Source organism: Rosa chinensis, chromosome 3, assembly GCF_002994745.2.
Source record: "Rosa chinensis cultivar Old Blush chromosome 3, RchiOBHm-V2, whole genome shotgun sequence".
Lineage (NCBI taxonomy): Eukaryota > Viridiplantae > Streptophyta > Magnoliopsida > Rosales > Rosaceae > Rosa > Rosa chinensis.
This window is the reverse complement of record NC_037090.1, coordinates 25,972,902-25,993,823: the sequence shown is the minus strand read 5'-3', so window position 1 is coordinate 25,993,823 and position 20,922 is coordinate 25,972,902. Positions and strand designations below refer to the sequence as shown.

The 20,922-nt window shown below is 39.0% G+C and overlaps 4 protein-coding genes across 5 annotated transcripts; 2 read left to right on the top strand and 2 right to left on the bottom strand.

Moving 5' to 3' along the window:
• The first annotated feature begins 248 nt into the window (after positions 1 to 248).
• Positions 249 to 3,786, top strand: LOC112194803 (CDK5RAP3-like protein). The gene is made up of 10 exons (XM_024335034.2): positions 249 to 408; positions 523 to 657; positions 747 to 841; positions 924 to 1,018; positions 1,112 to 1,247; positions 1,345 to 1,494; positions 1,619 to 2,152; positions 2,269 to 2,477; positions 2,846 to 2,978; positions 3,289 to 3,786. Exons 1-10 carry the CDS (start codon positions 348 to 350, stop codon positions 3,418 to 3,420), a joined length of 1,680 nt encoding a protein of 559 aa, XP_024190802.1. The 5' UTR covers positions 249 to 347; the 3' UTR covers positions 3,421 to 3,786.
• Positions 3,787 to 7,615: 3,829 nt separating this feature from the next.
• Positions 7,616 to 13,443, bottom strand: LOC112193705 (protein STRUBBELIG-RECEPTOR FAMILY 2). 2 transcript variants are annotated; one of them, XM_040516327.1, is made up of 17 exons: positions 13,267 to 13,443; positions 12,866 to 12,964; positions 11,852 to 11,984; positions 11,688 to 11,759; positions 11,536 to 11,601; positions 11,384 to 11,455; positions 11,209 to 11,280; positions 10,920 to 10,991; positions 10,767 to 10,832; positions 10,616 to 10,681; positions 10,190 to 10,533; positions 9,482 to 9,750; positions 9,115 to 9,380; positions 8,867 to 9,014; positions 8,508 to 8,647; positions 8,261 to 8,417; positions 7,616 to 8,136 (listed from the first exon to the last, which is right to left on the bottom strand). In XM_040516327.1, the coding sequence occupies exons 2-17, from the start codon at positions 12,960 to 12,962 to the stop codon at positions 7,954 to 7,956; spliced, it is 2,223 nt and encodes a 740-aa protein (XP_040372261.1). In that variant the 5' UTR covers positions 12,963 to 12,964; positions 13,267 to 13,443; the 3' UTR covers positions 7,616 to 7,953. The 2 variants fall into 2 exon arrangements, with proteins under 2 accessions (XP_040372261.1, XP_024189698.1); XM_024333930.2 differs by having other exon boundaries at positions 12,866 to 13,443.
• A 101-nt stretch (positions 13,444 to 13,544) lies between these two features.
• LOC112193194 (G patch domain-containing protein 11) lies at positions 13,545 to 15,915 on the top strand. The gene is made up of 4 exons (XM_024333266.2): positions 13,545 to 13,699; positions 13,778 to 14,317; positions 15,098 to 15,163; positions 15,305 to 15,915. The coding sequence occupies exons 1-4, from the start codon at positions 13,622 to 13,624 to the stop codon at positions 15,362 to 15,364; spliced, it is 744 nt and encodes a 247-aa protein (XP_024189034.1). The 5' UTR covers positions 13,545 to 13,621; the 3' UTR covers positions 15,365 to 15,915.
• Positions 15,916 to 16,302: 387 nt separating this feature from the next.
• LOC112193193 (squamosa promoter-binding-like protein 14) lies at positions 16,303 to 20,688 on the bottom strand. Its single transcript, XM_024333265.2, has 3 exons — positions 19,765 to 20,688; positions 17,209 to 17,348; positions 16,303 to 17,101 (listed from the first exon to the last, which is right to left on the bottom strand). The coding sequence occupies exons 1-3, from the start codon at positions 20,157 to 20,159 to the stop codon at positions 16,485 to 16,487; spliced, it is 1,152 nt and encodes a 383-aa protein (XP_024189033.1). The 5' UTR covers positions 20,160 to 20,688; the 3' UTR covers positions 16,303 to 16,484.
• Positions 20,689 to 20,922: the final 234 nt, after the last annotated feature.

The window sequence follows — 20,922 nt, the reverse complement described above, 5'->3', positions numbered from 1 at the left end:
GGTTACTTTTAGAAGCTGTTGTAGATCAAAACACACTCTGCAGTTGTTTTATATACTGACTACACTTTTAAAAATATTATTTATCAAACACGAAGCTGTTTTTATTCACAGCTGATTATTCTCATAATATAGTAGCATTAGTTTTTTTTTAAAAGTCACAGCAATCCCAAACTAACCCTAAATGGATCATTTTACCCCTTTTTCAAATTGGGCCACCTACCCGACCCGCTTACTCTAACCGGACACCTCCTCCTGCGGTCTTTCACAGTTTCAAGTTTCAACTCTCTCACTACACAAATCACAGAGAGAAGAGAAGAGAGAGCCAGAGAGGCTTGGTTCCCCTGAAAATGCCGACCGCCGATGACATTGGGAACCTCCCAATTGACATCACCTTTTCTCGTCTAGGAGGTACGCAAACCACTTTCAATTTTTTTTTTTTTTGTTTTGGGAATTTTGATTTGGCGTGAAATATATATTGGGGATTGATGATTGTGATTTGGGTGGGATTGAATTGAATTGAAGAATGGCTTGTTGATCGGAAAAGAATACCGGGAGATTGGAGGAAACGATTAGCAGCCGTGAGAGCTCGGATTTCCAAGGAGTTCGCTTCCCTTCCTAAAGATATCAATCCCTATTTTCATACCTTAGACCCTGATGGTTTGTTTTCTAACTCAATTTCTCATTGTGTTTTGAGATTTTTGTGGTTTTGGAATCAATGGGTTAATTATTAGAATGCTATTTTCCAGGAATTGGTTACTTGGAGGCCAAACTGATATATGATATTCTTGTAAAGTCTGCTCCAGAAAGTCGAAATATATTCGGCCGGCTCTCCGGTGCTGCTGTAAGACATTGAACTAATGCGCACTCTGGTGGAATTGTAATGGTAGTGTTGTTAACTTTTTGGGTTTATATTTTGTGGGCAGGGTGCGTGGGAATCGATTGTGCGTGCTTTTGAGAAGGATTATATCTATCTTGGCGAAGCTGCGCAGATAATGGTTCAAAATGTGAACTATGAGATGTAAGTGTGTGTGTGTGTGCTTGGTTTGAGATGGGATTAGTTAAGGAGTCTCTCTTTGGTTTGTATGAATAATTTTTTTCTCCTGCTGTGAAGTCCGTATCAGAAAAAGCAGGTGCAGAAGATTCAGCAACAACTAGCTGAACTAGAGCACAAGGAAGCTGATATTAAGAGAACTGCAGCTCTATCGGCAGCCAAGTATGTGGAGGCTTGTCAAGAGCTTGGATTGAAGGTTTGATTGCGGAATCCTCTATTCGTGCCATCCTAACTGATTTGATAGTTTTTCTGTCTTATAATTGGGGTTTGATGATAATTTGTTCATTTTGTAGGGAAATAATGTAAGGGCGGAACTTTTAGAGACTGCAAAATCACTTCCTACCACATTCAGCAGGATATTGGAAGTGATAAATGGTGATTCTGTGTCGAGGGCTCTGGAGTATTATTCTAACTTTGTGAGAGATGCTCACACTGAAAAGGATGTAAGCAAACAATGATGTTTTGCTTGTTTGTGATTAACAAAGAACAGTTTAGTTTTTTTAAGAAGCTGATGGAAATTTGAGATAATTGTTAATATAAATTCTGTTACTTTTGATGTGATTGCAGAAATCTTTGGTTGTGTTAACAAACTTGAAAGATTTACGTGAGCATCCCCCATCATTGGATGTTTCTGTAGACTTGGAGGTTGTTGATTCTGGGAATGTTCAATCAAGCCATAATGAGTCAATCAATGTGACAGTGGATGCAGATGCTAATGCCGACAGTATAGACTGGGATTTTTCTGTGGACAGTGCTCAGATTGATTGGGATATTGGTACTGTGGAAGAAACAGAAGATTCTGGTAATGGTTTGGGCCCTTACGAAATGGTTAGTGCCAGTGAGATCCTGCAGAGTTCTCCAAATGAAGTGGCAAAATCTGATCAGGTCCCAGAGGTGGTTTCTGTGTCCGAGATATCTTGGGATATTAGTGTTGAAACTCCTCAAGTTGATGCAATTGATGATGTCAATTTGCCGAATGTTGTTGTTGACAATCAAACATCTGTTCTTCATACTTCAACTCCAACAACTGAAATCAAGGAAGGTAGGAGCCAACTTTTGGAAACAGAGTATAGGAACAAGATTCTGGATGATCTGAATGAGGTATATGACAGTTTGTTGTATGGTTCTATCCCTTTTGTTTTATATATTTTACTTTGCGCACGTGATAGTCTGCTCTTGAGATTCCTTGTGATGAATATTATTAATTATGCTATCAGATCAAAGCTTTTCTAAATCAGCGGTTGGTTGAGTTGAAGAATGAAGAAACTTTGTCATTGCAACATCAAGTCCAGGCAGTTGCTCCCTTTGTGCTGCAGCAATATGGTCATGATGCCATTGAGACAATGCTATCTGATGTTTGCTTGGCCATTTCTTTGCTGACAAATAGGAAAACGCGGGACTTGATCATGATTCTCAACTCCAAAAGGTAATACCAAATACTTGGACTAGATTTGTGTGCTTGCAAAAAAAAAAATTTTTGTCAGATGTGTTGTGTTTCCTAGAAGAAAATTTTAGCTTTATTTAAAAAAAAATGTAAGAGTTGAAGTACTTGGTTAAATTGAATGAAATGTTTAGAAATGGCCAATCCTACTTATATTCTAAAATTTTAGTTTACTGCAGTTCAATGAATAGGTTATGTTAAGTTTGTGTCTGTTCAAGCTGTCTAGCATGCTCATGTATATTTAAGTAAACTTAGGTCTATCCTTTAACTAAATTATTTACATTACTATTCATTTTTGTTTTTGTTTCTTGTCATGAAGTGGAAAACTTGAACTTACTTCAACCTTAATTTAGATTTCTAGACAGACTAGTGAGTTCATTGGAAGAAAAGAAGCATCACGAAGTGAAGTTGAAAGAGGGTTTGAAGGGCTTAGCTACCAAACGCATGGAGCTGCACAACTCGTTATCTTCTTCCTGGCCAAAGCAGGTGAGTTCTTTCTCGACATGTTCTCGAGTGGTCAGATAAAAAGATATCCTCGTATATCATGAGACAAGCAGTTTCTGTATTTCCCCCCTTCGGCCCTCCAACATTGACTGCTGCAATAGAACTTTACCATACTCTTAATTTCGTTTAAAGAAACTTTGAATTGTTGCCTCTTGGCTTTCTCGCTCCCTGTCTATATCTGGTGTTCTTTGTGTTTCAAATTCAAATATTCGGAGAAAAGCAAAAATCTAGCTTTCTCTGTTATGGGCGATTCCATTTTTGGCACAAAGACTGACTCCTCTTTCAATTACAGGAAGCAGCTCTTGCAAAAACACGCAAGCTTAAGAAGCTGTGTGAGAGCACCCTTTCCTCCATGTTTGATGGCAGACCTGTTCATATAATTGGAGAGATCAATGCCCTTTTGAATAGTGGTGTTGCTGGATAGGAAAATATTTGTCTCTGGGCTGAAGAAGCTGTGCGAGAGCATCCTCTCATCCATGTTATGTGGAAGAGACGTGTCAATATAATTGGACAAGTCTCTGCAATTTGTGCGTGTACTTTGAACCTCTTCTTTTTACTTTGTAACTTTGTGGTGTCTTCTTGGGGCCAAGGCATTGAAATTGGATAAGCTAAAGCTGAACTATGCCTAAATTGTTGAAATGTTTCTAGTGTGCATAGTTTTCAGTTGGTAGTTACAAACTTAGTCAACCAATACAGATTAGAACTTTTTGTATTATATTTGCTTATGACAATGCTGATAACATGTATAACCTGCGAGTGTGGTATATACTCTTAGACCTCCCTTGATGTATTTTCTGAATGCCACAAAATAGTAAAATTTAGATGCATGAAGTTTTCCATCAACTGGGCAACACAAAAAGAGACATTGGTCTGACGGGAACATTAAGATATGAAGGGTGAAGACCAATACGAATGCTTTATATGAGGTCCATCAAGCAGGTGAGACATGACAAACAGGTTTACAACAAATGTTGTAATCATTAATGTGCCAAATCATTACATAAACTGGAGAGCCTGTTCAAGGAAATTTGCTGCTGAAGTTTATCTACATTGGATTATATCCATCTACGTAAAGAACTCCATTGGATATATGATACTGTCTCAACAACTATAATTGGTTCATTCGTACAAGCAGCAGCAAATAAGATTTTGCTTTAGGACCTATATCAACAAAACAACACCAAATTAAGTCTTGAATTCTTCATGATATAAAATGACGAGACATTGTTAGATCAGCCGACAAATTATTTGTGGGCTTTACCGCGTGTTTTATTATGAAGTATAGTTATGATTTTTTCAGTCTATTTCTTGTTTTTATATTGTGTTTATTCCCCTCAACTGTTCTTTTTTCAAATCGTAATATTTTCTTTGAGCTAGCACAGTTGAGGGAATAAACACAATATGAAAACAAGAAAATGAATCATTTCCATCTCTTTGTATTTGTTTTTGGGATGAATAAACAAATCAAAATAAGATTAAAAAAGAACGAGTATATTGCTGGTTAGCTAGCTAATGCATTTATATAATAACCTCACTCCTAAATCGCATGATCAACCTATTTCATCCAAATTTAGTGAGCCTTGCCTTCGGCGTGGAAGCTTTCCAACTCAACTCATCCCATCCAAATCTGCTAAGTGCTGACAGTGCCATCTCTGCTTCCTCGCATGATCAAAAACAAATACAAAGAGACGAGAATTATTCTTTTTCTTTGTTCTCATATTTTGTCTATGGGGCCCTTTGTCTATTCCCCTGAACACTGCGAGGTGAGAGAAGGATTATGAGTTGACCCAATTAGTCTTGGAAAATCCTTTTGCCTATTGTAGCAACTAGCAACACTCCTTATATTCAGACCAAAAAAAATAGTAACACTCCTTATTGGATAGGCAAAAGGACTTTCCCAACTCAGAATCTTTCATTTGACCTCGGCACAGTTGATGGGAATAATCAAAGTGCAGTCTTAATATTTGTAACTTGATACTTGTTCTCTCTTTCAATACTCGTGATTCTTAGGCATAGACTTGTAATCTTTCTTCCTCTTGAGAAAAAGGTCTTTAATCCTTGGGATCCACCTAACTAGTTGATCTCATCAGGAAATTCCATATATATTATTCTGACTCTCTCTGTCTATTTTTTTTCCCCTGAAATTTTAATTTGGAGTTTGGTTTAGACAAATTTCATATTAATTAAAATACCACTAAATTCGATGTTCTGGTCCTTATTAGAATACCACAAGTTCACTAGGATAGATTTTTCCACCCTGGATAGGACAAACATAATTGATGTTGACCTAGAACAGTAATGGATAACTTATTATGCAGTAAATTATTTTCATAGAACCACATGGAGGAACAGACTTCTACATTGAGTTTACAGTGTATAGTGCATATTAGAGTACAAGATCCTGGTGATTACTTTATTAAACGTAAAGGTATAAGTTTTTGGCTCTTTAATTTTTTATTTTCTTTTTTCAAATTTCATATTAGCCGGGCTTAATTGGTACCATTCCCAGTTTGGCGCCTGCAGATCAAGTATCATGGTCAGTCTCAACCTCCAGCATGTAATGTTTCTTAAACCGAGCTTTACATTTAATTGGCCAATTATAGCTCTGTTTTGGTAGTCTAACCAACACATATTTGGCTGCTTTTACTGCAGAAGTGTGAAGTCAAGTTGATCAACTATCATGATTGTACGTGATGGGCTGTAGAATAAAAGTGCAAAGGCTTCAAAAACATATTGCCAAGAAAATATGGTATGTTCCTTACCGTATCAAATGCATATTGATTTTGTTTAGTGTTCCCTAAATATATTCTTGTTAATGTTTAATGAAATCACTGGAATTTTAGGTTGGGATTTAAGATCTAGTGAAAGTCGAGAAGTGTCTGAAATTTGAATGGCATTTATGTAGGTCTCCCAAATTCGAGATTTCATGCAGAGCGTGGGATAGGTGCCAACTTTTGGAAATAGATGAGAGTATAGGAACAAGATTCTGGATGATCTGAATGAGGTATATGACAGTTTGTTGCATGGTTGTATCTCTTTTGCTTTTTAAATTTTACTTTGTGCACGTGATATCGTCTGCTATTGAGATTCCTTGTGATGAACATTGATAATTCTACTATCAGATCAAAGCTTTTCAAATCAGCGGTTGGTTGAGTTGAAGAATGAAGAAACTTTGTCATTGCAACATAAGGTCCAGGCAGTTGCTCCCTTTGTGCTGCAGCAATATGGTCATGATGCCATTGAGACAATGCTATCTGATGTTTCCTTGGCCATTTCATTGCTGACAACTAGGAAAACACGGGACTTGATCATGATTCTCAACTCCAAAAGGTAATACCAAATACTTGGACCAGATTTGCGTGATTGCAAATTTTTTTTCAGATGTTTACCTTTGAGTTCCTCGGAAGAAATTTTTAGTTTTATTTTCAAAAAATGTAAGAGTTGAAGTACTTGGTTAAATTGAATCAAAGTTTTAGAATTTTCCAATCCTACTTATACTCTTAAATTTTAGTTTACTGCAGCTCAATGAATAGGTTATGTTAAATTTGTCTGTTCAAGCTGTAAAGCATGCTCATGTATATCTACGTAAACTTAGTTCTATCCTCTGACTAAATGTTTTACATTACTATTCATTTTTGTATTTGTTTCTTGTGATGAAGTGGAATACTTGAACTTACTTCAACCTTAATTCAGATTCCTAGACAGATCGATTAGTGAGTTCATAGGAAGAAAAGAAACATCATGAAGTGAAGTTGAGAGAGGGTTTGAAGGGCTTAGATACCAAACGGATGGAGCTGCACAATTCGTTATCTTCTTCCTGGCCAAAGCAGGTGAGTTCTTTCTTGACATGTTCTCAAGTGGTCGGATAACAAGTCATCCTAGTATATAATGGGGCAAGCCCTTTTGAATAGTGATGCTGCTGCATAGGAAGGATGTTTGTCTCTGGGCTGAAGAAGCTGTGGGAGAGCATCCTCTGTCAATATAATTGGACAATCGATTACCCTTATGACTAGTTGCTTTCTTCTGATGATGGGTAAAATATTCTACAATTTGACAATGAGGATTGTAAAATGACAGTGTAAACATTTTCAAAAACCATAGAGGCCATGCCGTTTGTTGAAAGCATAATATGAAAATCTTGGTGGCTGCAATCTAGCATGAGCCGTGTAATTTTATTTAATTTTTCTTTTTGATGAACTTTGAATGACCAAATAGTTATATCAAGACCCTTTTGTGGAGAAGTCAAACAGACCTATGAACAGGCTGGGGCGGAGTTTTCAGCTAAGGAATAGAGATACTCATAGAGAGTAAGGAAGTACAATATCTTCCTAGTTAAGCTTGTCAGACAGTAAGAAATTGGTTATGAACCTGATCGAGAAGTCAATAAGAAAGCAGAATAATCTTCTATGGGAGTGCCAGTGACAATCAAAATCCAAGGAATTGTGGATTTGAGATCTTCACGATACATTTCTCCTTTTTGTTCACATAGATAAAGAGGAGAATTGTGCTGGTGCCAATACTTCAGATAGATGAAGTGTATTAATGGTACAATAACTAATGTAATTTGTTAGGATTCATCGAGTCAGATCGGGCAACAAGGTTTGTTTCCCTATCGAGCTTGACTGTGAACAAACCAATCTCATTTCTGTTTCAAAATCTTCCAACCTTTCAAGAAAGATTGCCAATTAAACTAGTATATACAATCTATAGTTTTGTAGAAATCTGTCATGTAACTGTAACTACTTGTAGAACATAGAGAGTGACAGAAATATAATAGTCTATTTGAAATCTGGTATTTGATTGAATACCACCTCTTAAGGCTAAGACATCATTAGACCGCATAGCTAAAATGCCACACAGACCGAGCCTCTGACAATCTAGCTGATTGTGGAGTACATTTGTTATCAAACATCCAATCCAGTACATTCAGTTGTGCCTGTACTGATCACTACTAAATTCAAATGGAAAAATAGCTCAATGTAGGTGAGCCCATGAAGCGGGTGTTGGTTGAACGAAAAGATCTCTCGAAGGGGTCAACTTGTGTACCATCCGCTCCATTGCCTTTCCCCTTGAGCTTCTGCATTAGTTGTGTTAGAGATCCCACAACTTCAGACATTGGCGGTCTGAATTCCTTCACTGGCTGTTCAAGTTTCAGAGAGACAAAACAAGTTAGTTTTGCCAAACTAGTAAGAACTACTCATCAAAGAATTTACATGTTGCCACAAAAAAGTTAAGCTGTGTTATAGAATCCAATGTGCTTCTACCTGTATACAGAGTGAGATAATATCAGCAAAATTTGAGAGAGCCTTGGAGGAACATGTCTTTTTAATGCCTGGATCGATCATCTCATCCAGACTCTCAGTGTCATGAAGCCGCAATGAAGCCCATTTCACCAGTGATTGCTCTTCCCTTGGTCTTGAACTATGTAATAAACAAGGGCAACATGTTCAGAATCAAGACACATGACAATAGGATTCTTAAATAGGAGAAAGGCTCATGAATAATGCATACCTATCAGAAGGTCTCCTTCCTGTTAAGAGCTCCAAAAGCAGCACTCCGAAGGCATAGATGTCACTCTTTGTCTTATCAAACCCTGGTAGGCCATGCTCAGGTGCAATGTAGCCAGTGTCACCAACAGCATTTTCTGAAGCCTGTTTTTATCAAAACACAATCATATTTTGGATTAAGCAATTCAATAGCAAATGTTTTGTATCAAGGGGTTCATATAAAGAAGCTTAGAGCTGAAAAGACATGTTTTCTTTACTGGGCCTCAATTTGATAGAAATTGTTTTGTATCAGCAAAGGGAGCAGAAAATCTTCAATATTAGTTTCAATTGCAAATTAAAACTGGATTTATTGACAGTATATACCTTCAGTTTAAGACTATTGCTTGTAAGTGGCCTCAAAATAGCAAGTCCGCAGTCACATATATGAGGAGCAAGTTCTTCATCAAGTAAGATATTTTCGCTCTTCAAGTTGCCATGAGCTACTGAAGGCGACAATGTGGAGTGCAGATAGCTGAAAAGTGAAAATGCCATTTGCAAAGAGAGTCAATAAAATCTAAAAGAGTACGCAAAATATGAACTTGAACTTTATGACAACAATATAGAGTGCTTACTCCAAAGCTTGAGCAACACCAAGAGCAATTTGGAGACGGAGGCCCCAGGACAGAGGCTTGTATGCATCGCTGTGAAGTGCCTCATCAAGGGATAAATTTCCAACATATTCATGCACAAGGAGATGTTGTCCATTCTCCACACAATAGCCAACAAGTGGTACAATGTTTGGGTGCATCAAACGCGAAACAGTCCAAACGACATCCAGGAATTGTTCTTCTTCATGGAAAGAGAGTCCAGACATCTTGATGTTCTTTACAGCCAAAATCTAAAACAAAGGAATCACAGTCAAACATTTCTCATAAGATTCAAAATAATCGACTGTTATTAAGTCTCTACAATTATTTAAAGGAAAATTCAGGTATATACTTGGCCATCAGGAAACTCGGCTTTGTAAACAGAACCAAGAGATCCTTGGCCCAGAAACTTTTCTTCTGCAAAGCTGTTCGTAGCTGACTGAAGCTCTGCCACAGTATATAGTTTGATTCTCACTGGGAAACTGCATTTATCAGAGAAACTTTTTCTTCTAGTTTTCTCTACTCTGCTATGATAAACTGGAGGTAGTCGCCTTGGAAGTAGAATGGGTGGCCTGAAAGTCAGTATTGGTGGGCTTTCTTCTCGTGCATTCATAGGACTATCTATAACCAGATAAAAGGGATCAAGTTAAAAGGCATTAAGTAATGAGGCAGCAGAAGGAGTAACTAAAACAAATTCATCAAAAACCTATCATTTGTGCTATCAATCAGATATCATAACAAGATTTGTACAGTTAGTTGAAATCTATGTACTTCAAACTAGGATCAGCTGGTTTAAACACGATGTCTGGATAACCATGTACAGATGATATCATCACCTAAATGTTTTTCATAGCTAAAATCATTTTAATCCATGAGATGATACTAGATGTAATAAGAATTTTGATTTCTGACTTAGAATAGGGTTTGCAAGCGTTGGTTCATTTAAGAATTAGAGGTCAGGTACATATACTTCACTATCAGCAGAATACTGTATACTTTCAATGATTAATAATTTAATATACAAGATACATTATCAGTATGCAAGTGAGTAAAAGTTCACCTTTGGCCGTATTTATGACTGAGAAAGAGTGGATTGAACTATTACTGCCCCCCAAAGTTATAAGCTTCTGTGCACGTGATTGTTTGATACGAACTGCAATGTAAAGTGCCACACATGATGCGACTAGAGTTCCTCCACCAATCATAAAAGCTATTCCTCCAGGGCCAAGCCTCCTCTTCTTGTGTCCACCTAATTTGGTAGAGGGCTTGCTCTTCTCCATGGCACTTGACTGAGTTGCTGGAGGGGGGTGGATGTTCTGTTCAATGACACTTGTCTGCGTTTCCAGAGGGAAATCCCAGGGTGGATAGTTGTCCCCTGGAAGATGAAAACTATTTCCTCCAATCCTGAAAGGAAATCAACATTTTAATGTCTACTTCTTTATTTGAATTGCGGGCAAAAGAGAGGTAACCACAGTTGATCACTCACCATAAATTTGGTATGGACTGAAAATGACTGGGGATGATACCACTGAAATAATTATCTTGGATGTTCCTGATAATAGAAAGCGCCAAGAAATTAAAACAATAGATCAATGAAAATGCAAAACGCTGCAAAAAGCATGCAAGTAGAAACCTACAGATCAATTAGTGGAAGTTCGGCTAGGTAAGCAACTGATCCAGTGAATTGGTTCTTCTGCAAGTACCTGCAGATACACCAAAATGAACATATAAATTTGATGTGCCACGCACTAAAGTATAGCAAGCTGATTAGAACAAAAACAAAAACTCACAGTCCAGTGAGATTTGTGAGGGATCCAAATGAACTTGGCAGATCTCCAGTAAAGTTATTATATGACAAATCCCTGAAAAAGTCACAAGAGAGTCATTTCATCTTGCTGTTTCTGACCATCTTTCAAACTTGTAATTTTGCATCTCAACTAGATCTCACTTTCATCCAATGGCGAGAGAAAAAATCTATGCATCTTTTGTATAATGAGTAATGACAAATTCATTCCCCAGCCACTACTTATTTCATGTCACTTAAGTACAACATAAATTAACTATGTGATATAAGCTTACATTTCTCTTAAATTCTGTAGGCCGGTAAAAACATTGCCAATGGGTCCAGATAACAAATTGTGGCTTAGATTCCTGCATTAAAAAGAAAATAATGGTATTGAGTACAATGAGATTATGACTGAAAACACATCAATGAAAACCAGAAAAGTTAGCAGTGAGGGAATAAGCAACTCACAAATGTCGGAGACTTTTCATGCCAGGTAAGGATAGGGGAATATTTTGGATGAAATAGTTGTATGCCATATTTCTGCAGACACGAGATACCAGAGTTATCAAACCTATAAATACATAAATTACACAGTTGCATGAATGAGGCATATTACTTACATATGAGTCGCATTGGGGGGTAAGACATATGGAATTTCACCACCAATGGTATTGGAACTAATATCCCTGGAAGAAGAAAGATGAAAAGATTCAGGTACAGGTATGCTTACACAACTATAGTAGGTTGAAAAAAAAACAGTAGAACCACTTACAGTTGCTTCAAACTGTAGAGATTATAGATCTCGGCAGTAATATACCCAGAGAGGTTTAGACCATTAAGTTTACTACATAAGATTAAAGGGGAAGTTAGTTCTTCATAATACAGCACTATACTTCAAGTATGGTAGATAATCAATAATGGTGATATGTGCATTACAGGTATATCACAGAAGAGCCAAAGCATGACACTCCATTCCACGATTCATCGCAAGGATCCCCACCATCCAATCTCCAACCCTTCAGCTGTGGCGGTTGGTTGAGGGTCTTGTAAAGATCATTAAGAGCTACGACTGATAAGGGAGCAATACACTGTTAAAAAAAACTTGCACTTTGTTTCAGACTTCCAGTCACCTGGAACTTTCATCAAACAGGTGGTGTGCATGTAAGGCCAAACACACATATGATGCTTGATAATGGAATGCCTATCAAATTAACTTCACCAAGGAGATTATTTGTCTCAATTTTCAAAGAATGCCTATCAAATTGGAATCTCACGAGTAACAAATATATGAAAGACTTCCTGGGCTTGATAATGGAAACCATGTCTCTAAGAAAATGAAAAGGAGCATCTTCATTGTCCATTTCTTCAGTGTTCCTGGGCTTGATTATGTGTCTATCCCTTTGATCTTTAAATTATATGATCGAATACGAATAAATGAACCTAAAATGAAGAGTGATGAGATGAAATTCCTTTATCGTAGGTTTTAAGATGCTACTTCTCAAATAAACCCAAGAACACTCTTTCTACACTAAGAAAATACGACAGGTCGTTTCCCACAAACAACTTGTGTCGTTCAAGTGTACAACTAACTGACCACGAAATATCAAGCAGATGCGATCACTGAGTCAACTCAGGTCGACTCGATCACGGACTCGGTTATTTTCGCGCCAAATTTTTCTTTCCCGAAGAACACAGAATTTCCGTGACCTTTCTGTGTTTGGCTACTGAGAAAATTACCTAAAGAAAAACTCTAATTTTTCGCTTCAAAACTCTCTGTTTCTCTTTTTCTCCGGCACCGGAAGTCTAAAGATTCCGATCTACTTAATTTCTGTAATTTCAGTGATTAAATAGGGGAAATCGAACACTATTCACCGAAGTAGATAAAATCAACAAATCTAACAAAGAAACTCCGAGAAAATCAAGAAGAAACTAAAAGATTCGACAAGTTACCGTCAAGTGGATCAGTAAAAGCCCCAGCCGGGGACGCCACCAGAACCGCCGCGAAGAAAACCGCCATGAAGTACACGAACCGGTACAACTTCGCCATTTCTTGAAAATTAAGCCAAAAACGAAAAGAAATCGTCAGACAAACAGAGAATTAAGCCAAAAACGAAAGCTCTGCTTTTGGTTCCGGAGAATTTGGTTCCGGAGAATTGGAGATGAAGTAGTAACTACTAAAAGCAAAGATCAAAAAATCAAAACCGCTCCATTTTCCTCCGAAACCAAGCAGAACGGAGATCGGTGAAGAAGACCGTAAAAACCGACCGAATCGCAATCAAGAAATCGGAGCTAGTATGAAGAAAACCAGCTGGAATTTACGACTACGGAAGCTCTAGGGTTCGAGATTGTACCTTTTGGAAAAAGCAATAGACGCAGAAGAGAGAAAGAGAGAGAGAGATTGTAAAGAAGCGAGAGAGGGTTTGGAATTGTGTGCTGTGGAGGTTGAAGAAAGCCAGAGACTGGTACTGTGTCTAAACGAGCATGAGAATCGCTGGATGACACGTCAGCACGAAACCGTTTTCTCGTTTCCCCGTACGCACGTGCCGCTTCTCCAAGTTTGTTAGAAAGCCGGTAAACGCAGACGGGCTGTGGGCCTTAATAAAACCCGACCCGGCCCATGCTCCTTAGAGTTTAAAATTATAAAAAAAAACAAATAAAAAAAAAACGAAAGCTTTTCAAGCTCTGTGAATCAAAGCTCTCTCTGCTATGGCGGAAGAAGATGACTACATGGGGGACCTCTCTCGATTTCTCTCTCCAGAAGCTTCCGTTCCTCTCTCGAAAAAGGTAAGGTTTCTCCGGAACCCTAGTTCTGATTTGTTGGTGAGCAAAATCGGGAACTGTAATGGTGTCCGTCTCTGTCAGGTTTCGAATAGCAAAGCCTCTGGTGTTCAAGCCGCTAAGAAAAAACCCAAAGCGCTGAATTGGCAAGAGCAGCGTAAGATTGATAGGGAGAGAAAGCAACGAGAGGAGGATGAGAAAACGTTGGCGAATATAGAGGCGCCTATTCCTCAATCCAACATAGGGTTCAAGCTTTTGAAGCAAATGGGGTATACCCCAGGCTCTGCCCTTGGGAAGGAGGGGTCGGGCCTGGCTGAACCGGTGAAGGTTGATATCCGGCGGTCGAGAGCTGGAATTGGGAGGGAGGATCCTCATAAGGAGAAGAGGAAGAGAGAGGAGGTGAGGAGTGAGGAGGAGAAGAGGAATGAGGAGAGCTTGATGGAGGAGTTTGGGTGGAGGAAGAAGTCACAGTGGCGGATTCGGAGAGTTGTGGTTAATTTTCACAAGGCCAAGGCGGTTTTGGATCAGTTGGAGAATAAGGAGGTTGTGCCGCCGGAGAAGAATGAGGATGAGGAAGAGGAGGGGGGAGAGTCGGAAGAGGAAGAGGAACAGATTACGGAAGAGGTATGGTTCTTGAGTGATTGTGTTTCTTTTATTCGAAGATGTGGGTCTGGTTGAGCATAATTTGAGATTAATTGTGAGGGAAATTGGGTCTAAAACCATGTTTGGTAGGAATAGCAGAGACTGTTGGATGATTCTGATAATCGTCATTCAAATCGAAACTGACATTGGGTTAAGTTTTAGTTGAGTTCCGTTCATGAACTGATCTAGCAAGTTGAAAAGAATGATCTCTTTTTGTGGTTGAGCTATAGCTATTATGTAATGTTGTGTGTGCTTGAAGAATTTAAATAAAGTTTTGTTCAGCATGTCATTGCTCTACCCACTGATATTCAGATTTCCATTGTCCTTGTATGTTTAGTGATCAAGTGGAGACTTAAATTAGACTTGGGATAAACTATAGGGAGATGGTGTTTAAGGAATAGTATAATGACTTAAATTGAACTTGGGAATCACTTAAGAATGTCAAAAGAAAGTTTCAGCTTTGTACATGTAACAACCAAGAGCGAAAGCCAAGGAAATTTATCCTGGTTTTTGCAGCTCTGCTTTTCCACATTCTCTTTCCTTGGTGTAATAGGATTAGGTCATTCGCCATTTGCATACGGATTTAAGAGTGTGCTTGTTCAGTCAAGTCTGTTAAGCTTGTGCAGTGTTTCCTCCTGTTCCTACTTAACTCCTCTTCTGTTTATTACCTTTTGATTATTGCTTGATATTACTCAATAGACCTACAAATTATTTGTTCGTCGAAATAACCTGCCCTGATGATTTTTCTGTTCTTCGTTGCAGGATTTACAAGAGATATTGATGAAACTGAGAGATGAACATCGATACTGCCTCTTCTGTGGATGCCAGGTAAGCATAGTACGTGGCTGTGCATAGACTTGATGTTTACTTTCCAAGAAGGAATTTGAGCTGTAATTGCTTGTGTGCAATGGTAGAACCTCAATCCAGTTTTTTTGATTGTGTTGTTACAAATTTTGCTTTTCCTTTCAGTTTGAATCAATGGAGGAACTATTATCCAGCTGCCCTGGAACTAATGAAGACGATCACTGAACTTAATTCCCGATGTGTGGACATGCCCAGAATGTATTCCATGTTTGACAGAGAATACTGAGGGGTAATGCACCTATTTGGAGATGGGTGTACTTGCTTGCAATGAAGGATTTTTCGTGCTTGCAGCCGACTTACTGTGCCTTGATATGCAACTCTGTGGGTCAATAGCCAGTGGGAAGGCCATGAAGTTGCTCGCAGAGAACTTCTGTAAATTTCTGCAGGCCTGGAACTAGCCCCTTACCTCAGAGGGAGGTGCCGTTAGGAACGCCTCTAAGCATTGGTTGAGTATTCTCCCATATGGGGATAGTGTATAAGATGTACAATTTGTCATGCATATACATCGGAGGGCAAATGCTACTACACCTATCAACTAGGGTACTTAATTGAAAGGCTGAAGCCGAATGCTACTACAAGTTGATGTTGGTTTGTGGCTATGGCATACTTTTTTTTGTTTTTTGTTTTTTGTTTTGGCAGTATTGGACTGCAAACCTCTTGAAACATTGATTAATCCCTAAAAGATTTCAACTGGTAAAGGTTTTAATGATTGAAAATAGATTCCAGAGGCCCTTTATAATACAGTGCTTCATGTTAGGTTCCAAAGCTTAGATGCTTTACAATCTGCAAGGAATCAGGTCTCCCCAGTGAAGTCGTTCATCAATTAATGAATTGGTTCACTGTGTAGGTCGTCGGTTTGAACTCACACTTGTTTACGGCCATAATGCAATTTCAACTCTGTTCGTTGGAGCACAGATGATGGATTATTTACCAGCTCCCTTTGGATACTTTCGTTTTTACCTCAAACCAGTTGAATTAAAATTAAGAATAAGCTACTTTCATATGGTAAGCACAGCACCCGAGTGAACCAGTGTTTCAAAGTAAACCCATAAAATACCACCGATCACAGGATTGCAATTCGAGCAGTAGCTTAATGGTATTTATTTTTTTGAAACGAATAGCTTAATGGTATTGAACTGCTTAAATTAATCAGATTCTTAGTCTTGAGTCTTAACACATAAAAGGAGAGTCAGTTTGGGTTTCATCCAACAAGAAGCCATAGTTAACCAGCAAAAGTTACCAAAGTTTTAGGCTTGGATCACAAACAGACACCGAAAGGCTACTTTTAAAGAGACCAATGCATGTGTTGACTAGAGGAGTCGTAGCCCCTGGAGTTTCCAAGTTCCATATTTTGCTGCCTCCTACCCTGTTGAGACAACTCGAGCTCACTAGAGTAATGACTGTTATGAGGCTGCGAAATTTGACCAAGACCCAGATCAGGAAGCATCTGATGCGAACTGCTACCAGCCTCATTTCCCTTGAAACCCCATGATGTGGTTGGAAATGGATTGATGGTGCCAACATTAGCTATTGATTGAGCCACGGGTGCCCCTTGGGTGTTTATGAAGGCATTTGTCCCAACACCGCGGTTTCTAGAGTCCCATGGTTGATTTGACAGAAGAGAGAGAGCACAGCTCGAGTCGGTGACTCCTGAGACGCATTCTCCCGGAGGAATTCCAGGACCAGGATAACTGGTACCACCGGCTGACCCTTGCAGGTAAAGATCAGATCGAGTATTCTCAGGGTTGCTCTGCCATGGATGTTGAAGAAACTTTCCGGTGGCAGTGACAGTTTGATTTCCAGGTGGCCGCTCACAAGTTCTTGCAGTTGCCCATTCATCTCTCCCAGCCCTTGGGTATGCGGTGAAGTCCATCAGAAAGCTTCCAACTCGGCTGGTGTTTTCTATCATTCCAAGTACAGTTGTCAAGTAGGATAAAAGGAAATGAAATTATACACAATATACAGCTGTTATAGAGTGCAACTTGACTGATGATTTGATAATGGCTAACCATAAATTGACGAAGAGAGACGGCCAAAACGCGTAGACATCATGGATCCAGGTTGTGGCTTTCTCCTACGCTCATTATGACCAGCCAGACGTCTACGGCAACTACGTTTCCCTTGGTCAAATTCAGGAAGCTGATGAAATCTGGACAGAGATATCAGATTATTAGTTAAATTTGTAATTAAAGAAAATCATTTCTCATCTTACTAGCTCTCAACCAAAGACGAAGCACATTGTAAACTAAACAAAATATATATTGGACTACTTGGGACAACTGTTTGTGTAGTTTGGCTAATCGGAGGGTCTGGAATTTATTTTGTAATGGCATAAGAGATAAGACACAACTGATGAGACATTGAATTCGCTGGATCACACCACTGAAATTTTCTTTCACAAACCATGGCAGAAAGAGCTAGACTTACTTTGCAATCAAATATACTAATAAACATAAATTCAGAGCACACTAGTTGAACTGCCAACAGAAACAAAAACAGATGACATCCGCCACAATCCAACACAATACACTACTATGAATTTACAAAATAAAAAGCATCTAATTAACCTAATAATCAAATGCTGCTAGTTTGAAAGGACAGACTTAGGGTTAATTATGCAAGAGACTTTTTTTTTTTTTTTTTTTTTACGGCATATGCACGAGACTGATGTGTACACTTTTCTGTCACTAAACCGAGAGGACTGAATAAGTGAAGTATTACTTGCCATATCTAAATTTGTTGTCTCATTCTCGTAGCTCTCAAGTTACACCTATGATTTATTATTTAGATAGTCTTGTATGCTTGGTATGGCAGCATGACTAGGCAAGTAAATTTTTAATGGTCGACCTGAGAAATTTTTCAGTGCTCCCGTCAAACAATGTCATCATCTGACATGGTTTGACGACCGAATGAGGAGTGGCCAAAAAAAAGTTCGAATGCCAAAAAGAAACATCATAACTGTAGGGTTTATTCTATGTGATTTGTGAAGTAAATTTAACAATAAGGCATATATTAAATCCATCACACATTCAGTTATATATAAACCTAGATTATCCTCAACACCATCTAGAAACCGCATGTAAGAATTGCATGGTTCCCACATGAGACTTCAAATCAATTAAGAACGACCATAACTTACAGAAATCTGAGTTCAATAAGTATGACAACACAGAGCTACATGCAATTGATGACTCATCATTCCTCAAGTAGGCATGAGAACTGCTTTTGATGGTTTGCGGCGTCGATGCAACATTTGAACTCCACCATAACTTTACATGAGGCTTGCCAGGAATCAAATCTAGCATCTAATGGATCTTAACTAAAAGGAATGCACATTTGATGATCAGATTATCGGGATAGAATTTGGTATTGGACATCATTGCGGGTTCTATTTCCTATGATTTCCAGGATATACCTTTCTTCCTCATTCATGAGGATTTGAAGTCTTAAATAGTCTGTTAAGGATTTGAAGTCGTAAATAGTATGTTAGTTGAGCGTTCTCTTCCTCAGAATAGGATGTCTCCTGCATAGTATGTCAGGATTTAAATATAGATTAGGTACTTGTGCTAACCCACTATTTTAAGCATCTGGTGGTAGGTCAGACGCTCTACCTGTGCCTATAAGCTAATAGCTTCTCCAATGCCTTTTCTATTCTAATACGAACTCTCTGTTTCGTTTAATATTACATAACATTGGGGATTTCTATGCAAATATGGTCCAACGAAAATGAATTTTAACATTTTTCTCCAAACGCAGAGCTGGTAAAATGGTAGCTAAGTTCAGTTCACCTACAAACACTAGCAAGCACAGGTGGAGGATGCCAACTACCCTAGATGTTTACTCTTAGAAGATAAATGTTTCTACACACTAACGGTGCTGTAGTATTCGAGTCAAAATTGCATTTACCAGACTTGAGCTTTTTTCTAAACCAAACTTAGACAGACAGAGAGAAAATAATTGATAGCTTTTGGGAACCTCAAGGTATAGATTGGTAAGATATAGCATGCCAGAAACTGGTTCATTCAGAGGACCCCAGAAATTTCCATAATTAGTAAAAGGAGGGCTGATTTCCATGACAGTCATACGAATCATTGAAATCTACCTTTAAGTAGAAGGACTCCAAAAGACAAACATTAATTGAGGAAGCCATGGTGTCTAAATTCATCATAATACATAATTTGTTTTGGGAAAAATAGGGTATGCTCTTCCACAGCCAAAAACAACCCAAATAATTTTTTTTAATCAATAAACCAAAAAAAAAAGAGGCAAGAGCCAAACTTAGAGAATAGCCTCTTAAGAACACTATCTGGGAGAATTCCCAGAACAAGCCATCAGGCAAGAACATAAATGCAGGAGGCGTACAACTACCCAGACCGGCTTCCCATGTAAATCAACAAAAACAGGACTAAGCAACACACACCCAATCAGAAAACAAACAAATCCAAAAGCCCCCCATCAAGGTCCAACCTAAATAACACTTTTGAAAAAGTTTATGCTCAACTGTGAAACACAGCACAAGTGAAAAAAAAAAAAAAAGGGGGGAGCTAGTAGTAGTGGTTGCTGACCTGCTACACTGCTGGCAAAACCTCTGTTCAAGGCCGGCAACAATAACAGTAGGGGTCTTGGAGTGCATGGCACACACTTTGTGCCTGGAATAGTAAGCTTTAACACCACTCAGATCTACGTTGCAGCCCTCGACCTGGCACCTGGGAGGGTGGCCCTGGTGGACCAACCCAGCACCACCACCGCTCCTCTGCTTCTTGGGCGGCGTGGCCGCGGAGGAGGAAGAGCCGGCAGACCCTGACCCGGATTTGGGGGGGTTGGGTCCGAGAGCAGCGTCCTCAAAGTAGATTTTGCGGCCGAATTTGAGGCCGTTGAGGGACTCCTCGGTGGAGGAGTTGTTGGGTGGGGAGGAGGAGCTGCCTCCTGAGTCAGTAGTGGTCATAGAGGTCGAGCCCATTTCAGTAGATTGAGAAAAAGAGACCTCTGCTCGTCTCTAGAGCCCATTCATCATCATCATAATTGTGTGAAGAAATGAATGGAGAGAGAGAAAGAGAGTATTAGTCTAGTCTAGTCCTAGTCTAAAGGAGTGGTAGTGATCAGAGGATGATAAAGTTGCTGGCTCAGTGTGGAGGGAGAGGGGCACGCAGCCACCTGACAGTGGCCCATGCCAGCTCGCTCGCAGTCTCAGAGAGAGAGAGAGAGAGAGAGAGAGAGTTTGTTTTGTTTCTGAATTGGAGTGGTGCACTTGTCTGAGAGACACTCTGTGACTGTGTACAAAAATAATGGAGCAAAACGCAGAAAAAAGGTGAGAACTGATTGATGCGTAGGACAGGAGTATGCACTTTTGAGTTTCCTGCTTCTCTCTCTCTCTCTCTCTCTCTACTGGCACAGGGCCACAGGCAAAGGGAGTAGCTTTACCAGAAGCACCTTTTAAGTGCTTGATAATTACACTTGCTCAATTCTCCCAAGGTTATGACTTTTCTTTTTTTGCCTTGGGGATGGGATATTATTATTATGCTACTCTGCCCTATGGAGGAGATATGGTGCCCATATGCATCTCCATGCATGGGACCCACCTTTTTGGATTACCTGATTTCAATTGTCTAATTTGCCCCTCTCTTTTTCTTCTTTTTCTTTTTCTTTCTCCTTTTCCTTTTAATCATTCAACAAAAATGAGTTTTTTTTTTTGTGGAATTGAGAACACCAATGATCACATGCGA

Bases quoted from the DNA above. Each gene is read 5' to 3' on its own strand.
- LOC112194803 (XM_024335034.2), top strand. From the start codon at position 348: ATGCCGACCGCCGATGACATTGGGAACCTCCCAATTGACATCACCTTT. The intron at 842-923 runs GTAAGACATTGA...TTTTGTGGGCAG, and splicing joins GCCGGCTCTCCGGTGCTGCT to GGTGCGTGGGAATCGATTGT. The intron at 2,478-2,845 runs GTAATACCAAAT...ACCTTAATTTAG, and splicing joins ATGATTCTCAACTCCAAAAG to ATTTCTAGACAGACTAGTGA.
- LOC112193705 (XM_024333930.2), bottom strand. From the start codon at position 12,962: ATGGCGAAGTTGTACCGGTTCGTGTACTTCATGGCGGTTTTCTTCGCG. The intron at 10,833-10,919 runs GTGAGTTTTTGT...GTGTATCTGCAG, and splicing joins CTCACAAATCTCACTGGACT to GTACTTGCAGAAGAACCAAT. The intron at 8,137-8,260 runs GTAGAAGCACAT...AAACTTGAACAG, and splicing joins TTATCTCACTCTGTATACAG to CCAGTGAAGGAATTCAGACC.
- LOC112193194 (XM_024333266.2), top strand. From the start codon at position 13,622: ATGGCGGAAGAAGATGACTACATGGGGGACCTCTCTCGATTTCTCTCT. The intron at 13,700-13,777 runs GTAAGGTTTCTC...CGTCTCTGTCAG, and splicing joins CCGTTCCTCTCTCGAAAAAG to GTTTCGAATAGCAAAGCCTC. The intron at 14,318-15,097 runs GTATGGTTCTTG...TCTTCGTTGCAG, and splicing joins AGGAACAGATTACGGAAGAG to GATTTACAAGAGATATTGAT.
- LOC112193193 (XM_024333265.2), bottom strand. From the start codon at position 20,159: ATGGGCTCGACCTCTATGACCACTACTGACTCAGGAGGCAGCTCCTCC. The intron at 17,349-19,764 runs GTCAGCAACCAC...ATCTCTGTCCAG, and splicing joins TTTTGCCAGCAGTGTAGCAG to ATTTCATCAGCTTCCTGAAT. The intron at 17,102-17,208 runs GTTAGCCATTAT...TTGGAATGATAG, and splicing joins TCTCTCTTCGTCAATTTATG to AAAACACCAGCCGAGTTGGA.